Source organism: Vicia villosa, linkage group LG2 (genome assembly GCF_029867415.1).
Source record: "Vicia villosa cultivar HV-30 ecotype Madison, WI linkage group LG2, Vvil1.0, whole genome shotgun sequence".
Taxonomy (NCBI): domain Eukaryota; kingdom Viridiplantae; phylum Streptophyta; class Magnoliopsida; order Fabales; family Fabaceae; genus Vicia; species Vicia villosa.
In genome coordinates, this window is record NC_081181.1 from 199,098,825 (window position 1) to 199,109,095 (window position 10,271).

General features: G+C 31.6%; 1 protein-coding gene across 1 annotated transcript; it reads right to left on the reverse strand.

The window, feature by feature from the left end:
* Window positions 1–1,991: 1,991 nt before the first annotated feature.
* LOC131647907 (zinc finger A20 and AN1 domain-containing stress-associated protein 3-like) lies at window positions 1,992–2,940 on the reverse strand. The gene has a single exon (XM_058917723.1). It carries the CDS (start codon window positions 2,653–2,655, stop codon window positions 2,200–2,202), a length of 456 nt encoding a protein of 151 aa, XP_058773706.1. The 5' UTR covers window positions 2,656–2,940; the 3' UTR covers window positions 1,992–2,199.
* Between the last annotated feature and the right edge of the window lie 7,331 nt (window positions 2,941–10,271).

Genomic DNA, 10,271 nt, shown 5'->3' on the forward strand with positions numbered 1-10,271 from the left:
TATGTCTAGGCTTACAAATTGAGAATTTGGACAATGGAATATTTGTACATCAGGAAGATTATATAGAAAAGTGTTGAAATACTTCTATATGGACAAATATCATCCATTATCTACTCTAATGATTGTTATATCATTAGATGTAGAGAAAGATCCTTTCAGGCCTCAAGAAAATGATTACAAAAATTGTTTGGTCCTGAAGTATCATATCTTAGTGCAATTGGAACACTAATGTACCTTGCTAATTATACACGTCTCGGTATATCGTTTGTGGTCAATCTATTACCAAGATACAATTATTCGCCTACATGAAGACATTTGAACGGGGTCAAACATATACTTCGTTATCTTAGAGATGCTGGTTACTTGTCAGATTCTCACAATAGTATATCAGAAACATGTTATTTGTTTACATGTGATGGTACAACCATTTCATGGAGATCTATGAAACAACTCATGGGAACAACTTCATCAAATCCTGCATAACTATTAGCACTACATGAAGTCACTTCCAAGAAGAAATTTTAAGCAACTACTACAAATAATATCGTCTCACATGTAAATGTCTGCATGAGGGGGAGAAATACATATGTTTTGCACTCTTTTTCCTTCACCATGGTTTTGTCCCATTGGGTTTTCCTGGTAAGGTTTTTAACGAGGAAATTCACATTCAAGGGATATTGTACTATTTTTCCTTCACTAGAATTTTTCCCACTAGGTTTTTTCTAGTAAGGTTTTAACGAGACATATCCTCAATGGACATCCAAGGGGGAGTGTTATGAATATTTATGTTAGTGGATGTCCATCCATCTCCTAGTTCTTCATCTTCCTATTTCATACTTAATATGTGTTTAATATGTGTGATTTTCTATCTCCCTTGAGTCCTATAAATAGATACTCATATTACAATGTAAAGTACACTTGAAATAAGATAATACAATATTGCTTTCTCTCTTCTCTTTCTCTGCTCCATGTATCATTCATCTCTATATTGATTTGGTGAATTTCATAACAGTTTTAATTTTATTGGTGTGGAATCACGTTAAAATATCATTTAAGGTTAACTCATTTAGGGCCTGTTTGTTTTGGCTTTTCTTAAAAATGATTATTATTATAGTGTTACAAAATTTTGTGAAAAAGTTTTTTACAAAGAAACTTTTTATAAAAGCTTCAAGTGAAATTTTTGTTTGAATAGTTATTCTTAAAATGGTATTTCATCTATTTAAGGAAAAAAATTGGATATTAAAGTTTAAAAAAATCACTTAATTTTAAAGCTATTTCAAATAAATTTACATAAAAATCATTTTTGAAATACAATTTTTTTAAAAAATTACGTTTTTGACTAAGTTTTGGTTTTCAATAATCTATATTTATGTTTTAACCTGTCAAAATTAGTATTTCATTTTTAAAAAAACAAGGGTTAATAGTCATTTGCCCCCCTGCAATAGTAGCGATATTCAATTTATCCCACTTTTAAAAAAAAAATTTGTTTTTCCCCCTATAATATTAAAATTGTAAGTCTTTTGCCCCCTAAGAGGGAAAATTACCCCCCTGTAAAATATATTTTTTTGATTTTACTCCCTGGTTTTTACACGTTTAGGGGGTACCCAAATATTACAGAGGTTAAAACAATTTTTTTTTTTAAAAGGGGGTAAACCGAATATCGCTACTATTGCAGGGGAAATGACTATTAACCCAAAAAACAAATATAAAAAAATTTATATTTTTTAAAGCTGAAAGCCTGAAACAAACATGCCTTTATTTTCAATCACAATAATTATACCTTTTGTTTATTTAACTTTAACCTATTTAAATTTTAATGCTTTTGGGAAAAAAATTATCTAAGGGAGCAGTCCAAAACTTTTTTTATTAAACTTTAAGTAATTAGTCCCACTTATTTTTTTTCGATAAGCAATTAGTCCCACTGTAATTTTGTGTTATTTTTATGCATAACCAAGGTAAATGTAGATATAACAATTCTTTTAAACCAAATGTAATTATAAGAACTAAAATGCATTTAAATGTAATTTTCTACATTAATAATCAGGAAACCAAATAACAATGACCCACCCAACCACCCCACATCCGATTAATAAACCGGATCAATACTCCCGACCCGAACCCACATCCGATTAATGAACCGGATCAATATCCAATAACAACGAAAACAATCGAGATTACAATAACACCCTTCTCTTCTTCTCAAATCTTCTCGAGTTTCTCACCCTTCACCACCGGGTTCGCCTTCGCGATCTGCTCTCTTCCCAACCCCTTGAAATCAAATTCACAATCATGCTGCTCCGGGTAACGGTGGGTCCCACACAGCATCATCCCGCACTTGCACTTAAACCCCGTGAGCCCCACGCGCTTCTTACACGTCATGCACCGATTCTGCTGCAACGGTTTCGCCTTTGCCTCTTCCACAACGCTAGGCAAATCAACCAGCTCCGGTGACGAAGACGACGGTTCAGACACCGCCGCCGCCGCCGGCACCGAGATCGATTGATTGAGAACGAGTTTCGCTGACTCAGCTTGTTGTTCCTTGCGCTGTAAATCTCGATAGCACCGTGAACAGAGATTCTCCGTGGCGGCGCTGCCGAAGAATCCGCAATTGTTGACGCATAAACGCGGTGCTTGCAATCTGTGTTCTTCCGCCATCGAATCTGAATCGTTGAATTGATGAGATTTTTCAAATCCCTAAAACACGAAAAGGGGATTTATAGAAAGATTACCGTTACGGAGATTTATTAGAAAGGTTAGGTAGAAAACATGCAAGAGAATCTGGAATTGAAGGAAAGGGTTAAAGAAAAGAATATTCAATGGAAGAAATTTTCAGAAACGTGTTTCGCTTTGTTTTGTTTGGTGCCAAACGGAGCACAGCCGCGTGGTTTATATCGCGTTGGGGATTTCTAAAGGAGGCGGTGTGTGTCTAGGTGAGTCGTATGTATGTGGACATGATGTTGCTTTCTTATCAAATGGCGTGTAGGATACGTTATTTTCTATTTTTAAAAAGGATTTTTTAATTATTATTTTATTTTAGATAAAATATTATTTTTGTTTTTTATTCATTACAATAATATAAGAGAAAAGGGGTGATGCACTGACAGTGTAAAATATTTTTACACTGTCAACCAATCACCACCATGTATTCAATTAAATCACTATTTTATTTAAAAAATAATTTAATGACATAGCTAATTGATAGTTTTCTATTGGATGACAGTGTAAAATTATTTTACACTGTCAGTGCACTACCTTTTAACTCATAATATAATAACCTTTTTAAAAGTTATTACTTCTTTCTTTTATTTTAAATATTTTATTTTTAATTGTCAATTTTTATAATTATATTAATTTTTTATATAATTTAGATTAAAATTTATTCGTTAGATGAATTTAATTTAGTATATTTATAAAATTAATGATAAAATTAATTGATTTTTTTGTTGAAATAATATTTATTTTTATTAGTGAGCACGAACTGCAGTTGGCTCTTCAAGGCGAATGTTGCTGCTTTGAATGATGTTCGACGACCATTGTGTTCATCAGTTCAAAGCAGCAGCATTCACCTACTCCAATATAAACTTCTTGTATTTCTTGCAGTATCCTGTTGGAGCGTTAGGCTACGAATATTTTCCTTCAGTCAATGCTTCTATTCGTGTCATTAGTCAGAACATGAAGTGTCCCAACGATTGCCTCCACCAATGGCCAAAGCAGTAACGACACAATGAGTATAATGCGCTAGAGTCGCCAATTCTTTCTCAAGAGCACGCTCAGTCAGGCTGGCTAAGTAAGAACAATTTTCCTCTGAGGGAAAGGTCAGTTGCTCTTTAGAAAGATGGAAACCCGGCCTAGTCAATTATCCATAAACTGAATGAACTGATGAGCATCATTCAAAGCAACAACATTCGCCTTGAAGTAGTTGAAGGTCCTACTGCAGTTCGCGCTCACTAAATTCCCTGCCTTAAAAGGCATAGCGCCTTCTCATCTTTCATCGGATTTACAGAGAGCCACTAACTAAGTAAGCATGTTGCAAACAAGTGGGTTGGTAACGAAACGTCAAGGGCATCTGGGACAAAACAAAAATAATCTTCATTTCTTCCTTGGTATGTGCATCTATTAGTAGACGGGTGTTAATGAGACGTTTTTAGCGTTTTCGAGAAGCATCATCTTGAGGAATGACCCCCTCGGGATAACCTAGATCCTTGATAAAACTCATCAGTCGCTTCTTAATATAGACTCTTCTTGGGAAAGGTCGTCCTTTTTGTATACATACATCTCATTTCGTTCCAGTACTTAGGAACAATTCAATACATTTATCCATACTCCATCTCTAATTGTGCATACTGTTGCACAAGCCTCCGGGCAGATAGGGGTAATTAGGAAGAATTAGTCTTCAAAATGCGTCAAGTTATTTGAAAAAGTCTCGAAGCCACAGGCGGTTGGCACCAGGGAAACTAAACCACGTCCCCGTGCCTGAGTCACGTTGGACATGGATGAGATGAAAGAAGAGGGTTAGAGAAGGTCCCCATTTAAATATTCACACCAATATTGAAAGAATTTTATATACGCTAACTCGCTTGATGAAGCTGCGAAGGGGCAACCATCAAATGTTTGAAAACTTCCATTTCGAAGTCGTTGAAATGGTTTCTGAACTTCCATTTCGAAGTCAAAGACCTAGGATCGAGAAAACGCACTCATAGAAAGGGATGGCACAATCACCATACTTGGTGCAGATTCTTTCGCCTTCACCAAGGATCAAGACACCTCAATTCGAAGATGGGCCAACATCCAAGAAAGCCTCATCAAGACTACCCTTGCGAGCGAAGATAGAAACAATTGAAGAATAAAAATGATCCAACCAAAAAGCGCAAACATCTTCTATCGACTTTTGACTCATGGTGGATATTATTTTCTCTAAGGCGCAAAGAGAGAAAGGAAATAACAGTAATGCAGGAAAGACATCTCAGGAAAATGAGAAATAGACTTTTCAAAAATTAAGTGATGGCATACTAGACCCGTGTTCCAGGGGTCATAATGACGATACCTCTTAAAATAAATTTGAAGCATGATACAAATTCCCAAGAAATAGAAACGCCTTCTCTTGATTTTTCAAAGTAGTTGAAAAGAACGACCAGCGGGCGAGGAAAATACGACAAGCCCATACAATGCCATGCAAAACCAAGGATTTAGGGACAACTATTTTGGGCCGACCATAATTGTCATCAGTCGACCACTCTGAAGGAGTTGTAATCCTTCTAGAACATTCTCAACGCAAGAGAGCTACCCTACGAAAGAATACATGTGATTTAAGCCCCAGATACATCCAACTACTCTCTGTATCACGTGCCTAGAACATAGTAGGTTATTATAACCATTTCACTATAGAAAGATAAATAGGCGCGAAAAACTTAAACTCACAATTTCAAATTCTATTTCTATTTACCCTTTGAGTGTTGGAGTACTAACCTTGCAAGCCAACCCCTTCGCTGTCGTATTAGAAGCTCAAATCCACCATAATCCTTCATACTAACCAATTTTACATTTAATTTTGGTTTCATAATGGAACAATATCCAATCATTTTTATAGTTTTATGGTATAATTTTTTTTATTAAATATAGTATTACTTATATATTTAATTGATATTTTATTATAAAAAATTATAATATCACAATCATTCATAAACATAACTTTAAAAATAATTATAAGATAATGCTAACATGGACACATGTTAAAAAAACTATAAATAATATCTAATAATTTAACTGTTATCATTGCCTAATTAGTGTACAAAATTGTATTTATCATTGTAGTTTTATCGTAGAATATTAGACAATAAATTTATTGTTATTATTATTTAGGTTTATTTGCAATTTTGGTTTCTCTATTTTTTTTTTTTAGTTTTGGTCCATCTATTTTAAAATCTGGAACTTTAATTCATTTATTTTAGTTTTTTTTTAGAATCTTAGTCCCTTGCAAATATGAAGGCAATTTGTAATGATATGGAGCTCTCATTGATGACGTGTTCAACATAAATCTTAAATAAAAATAGTTTTTTGAATAATTCACTGTTGAATTGGCACTAATACGTCATCAATCTCAGCGTCACGTCATTAAAAATTGTTTTTGAATTTGCATAAGGACTAAAATTTTCAAAAAAATTAAAATAAAAGGACTAAAATTCCAAATTTTAAAATGAAGGGACCAAAATATATATAAAAAATGATAATAGGAGGACCAAAATTGCAATTAAACCTATTTTTTATGAATATAATTGAATTCAAAATTACAATTTTAGTATTTCATATATCTCATTAAATTTTATTACAAAGTTTATATATAAATTTAAGTTATTTTTTGTAATAAGTTGATCCTTAATATTTTTTTTTTGTAACAATCCGATCTTTTAAGGTGATTTCCACTTTATTTTTCTCACATTTTGAATAGTTAAAAATTTGTGACTATTGTATTTTTGATTGCACTTTGTTATTTTCATACCACTTAAAATGACTGTATTCACAATTAACACCTTAACTTTGTTTAAGAAGAAAATAGTGCACATGTTTAGTAACTTAAAGAACCAATTTTTTATAAAAAAATTAAAGGACTTAACACGTTAAAAAAAGCTGATTTAAAGATATTTGGTGTAATTTTGCGATAAATTTAGTATATTTTGATGTTATCTTCAATTTTCATATACATTTAAAATGTTTAGCATGTTTTATTAATAAATTTAGTTATATAATTTAAAATGTTTAGCATGTTTTTATTAATAAATTTATTTTTATTGATTTTATAAAATTATATTTATTATTTTATAATATTTCTTAATATATGTAAAATAACATTACTTACTTTTATTTTGGGACGGCTAGGGTTTGATGAGCATCCGCAACAACAAAAAAACTAACTTACTTGTTAAGAAAAAAATCCACTTACTTGATAAACAATAATTTTAATGGACTGTTTGAAACATATGGCGCCGCAGAAAAACCTCACACGCATTCTAGAGTTCTAGCCCGTTGATTCGTCCATTTTCTTTTAAAAATATATAATTAATATATATATATATATATATATATATATATATATATATATATATATATATATATATATATATATATATATATATATAGGATATCAAGTGAGAGCATTTTTAAATGAGATATGAGACAAAGAAATATCAACCATTGAATTCATCAAGAGAGAGAAATTAATAGCCTCGTTAATGTATTAACATTCTCTCTCTTGATGAATCAAATGGTTGATATTTCTTCCTCTCATTTCTCATTTAAAAATGTTCTCACTTGATATGCTCCTTTTATATATATATATATATATATATATATATATATATATATATATATATATATATATATATATATATATATATATATATAAATTTATTAAAAATATATTTTTTTAAAGAAAATTATATTTATTCATTCTCTAAATTATGTATGGGCTTTTGTCCACTATTAATACAATTACAGAAATGTGGAAGGCAATGTTTTAGATTGATGGAATACGACGGAGCAGAACAGAATAAAATAAAATAGAATTATATTATGTTTTATTATTTGGATTGATAAAAAGAGAATGGAATGAAGCGGAACTTGATAAAATGTATTTCATCCTATTCCATTAAATTTTCCTTTTTCTTTATCTAATTTGAGGTGTATGAGATGGAAGGGTACATTTTAAATAGGCTTATTTAGTCTTGAAGTCTTCTAACTTAATTTTAGTTTTCATTTTGGTCCCTAATGTAATAATCGTTATAACTAAGTCCCTCAAGTTGGTCCATTTTGTTAATTTCAGTGTGAAAACGTTATGTTGGGTGATCTGGCATGACAGTAGGGCTTATTAAGCATTTGTGACTCAGCATATGTATTAAAAAAATTGATTTTTTAAACTATAGGAACTTTGTTTTCGGAGGTTAAAAATCCCCGCAAATTATTAATAATATGTAAAAAAATACATATAACTTTTCTCCAATAAGCTTTTCTAAAAAAAATGTCATTTTCCTTCTAAAAAATTTGTAAATCCTACACATAACACCACAAATGAGCCATTTATAAGCTACAAAAATTAGTGCATTCTAAGTACACAACAAGCTCCTTTCTTTCACTTAGTTGAAGACTCTGTTTAAATGAGTCTAATTACATTTTCCTCAACATCAAACTCATCATGATAAGCACCATCATCCTCAGAGTCCACGTCAAAAGTAAGAGCAGAAACATGTTTAGCAAGAACTTGTTTAACAGCAATAGCTTTTTGTGATGTTCCCATCTGCTTGATCAAAATCCAAAAAATTAAAGATATAATATATGCATTTTTGAAAACTACATAGTAAGACCTATTAAACATATATTTGACAGGTTTAGTGTTAGACGCTGGCCTAAGGATCTAGAGGGGGGTGAATAGATCTCTCAGAGTTTTTCGGAATTATTTCGAACTAAAGCTAAAGCGGTTCTAAATCGACTTGCGTCTATTTCGGAACGATATTGCAAGGGTTGTATATGTGATAAAAACCACAAAATAATTGAGATTAACAATGAAATGATATGTTATCGAATCAATATGTTTCACTACAGAAAATCGATTAACTTCTAATTTGATAAACTTTGATTTGCAATGCAATAATAATGAAAGAAGCAAAAGCACAAACACTTGGTGATAATGATCAAATTGATGGTGATTCAATGTGTGATTGTAATACGGTGAACTGACTTTTATAATCGAAAATGTCGCGGTAAGCATGAGTCGCCACCGACTTTTATTTTATCCAATTAGGAAAGGCTAAAAGAACAGGAAAAGACCTTTTAAAAGATTTTGAGTTCGGGGGGTAAATTATGCAAAGGGAAGGTGTAAGGCACCCTTTGCATCCATGGTTATCCATGGGCTCTTAATTGCTTAGCTCATTTTGTTTGAATTGTTTCAAAGGAGGTGTGAAAAGTAAAAACTTTGAAGAAGAACTTTAGCTTGTAAATAAGCGTAGTCTTTTTGATTTTGAAAAGAGTGGGAAAAAGATTTTGAATTTTAAGTTTGAATTGAGCAAGCAATTTAAAAGCTACTTACCCTAAGTTTAGAAAAAAATCGTTCTTTTAGCCTTTCGGGCGAAAGAGTCTATCCATACCATAAGAGGGTAGGAAGTCTTTCAATTGGATGTTAAGGGTCATCGAGAGTATCGTTCGCCATAAGACTGTCCCTTGCCATAACGAGGGCAGGTAGTCTAAGGGAAGGATATAATAGTCATTTAATCTTTAGGCAACAGGCGAGGATACCTTAGCAATTGGGACAGTTGTTTTTATAAGGCAACATCGAGGGAGTTTCAATAACTTTGAAGGCAACGTTTGCTTTAGGTATCCTCGGGATCGAGGGACTTGACTATTTAAAGGCAACAATAATTAAGGCATAGGCAACAATATAGGCAGACAACAGTATAAGGCAACAAGAGGGGTTACCCTAAAGGTGTGTGGGTGCAACAATCATGTGTTAACTTCGATGACATTTATCTTGTAGTTAGGTGATCTACGTTCAATTCATAATCTTGCACTCCCTATTTTACTAACCACGCAGTTAAAATAAAATAAAAGCAGAAAATAAAATTCCTACGCTATTACAATAAACACCTGCGGGAAAGGGGAAAAGCAGAAAATAATAGAGGGCAATAATTAATTTGTGTATATTGAATGCCTTGATCTTCCTCAAACCCTTGGTTGACTCTGCAAATTAAGAGGAAAATAAATAAGGGGTGAGTGTATTGACTATTCGAAGCAAACCCTATTTTGGGCAAAAGGAAAAAAGAAAATAATATTTAAATAAAATAAAACAAGGATTGGGAACTTAGCTTTTCAATTGCCATGGCGCGTAGTCGGAGGATACTGATTAACCCTGAAAATTTGCATAAAAGAAAATAATTTTAGTGTATGAAGGATCTACAACCCTTAATGGATTAAAAAAAATAAAAGAAAATTTATTGTGACCCAAAAGACAAATAATAATAAAAAATAAATGATGTTACGGAAACCTTGAAAGGTTAATGAAAAGGCTAAGAAATCAATTAAATAGAACAAGGGTTAAAATAAACATAAAGGTTAATCCTAATTTATCAATTAATTAAAAGTATATTCGAATTTTAATATATATAGAGAAAACAATTATTTGTGAAAAATCAGGTTTTCGGTTAAATATTAATGATTAAAATTTACTATAGAAATTATTTTATAAAAATATAAATAAAAGAGTTATAATAATAATAAAAAAAAAGAAA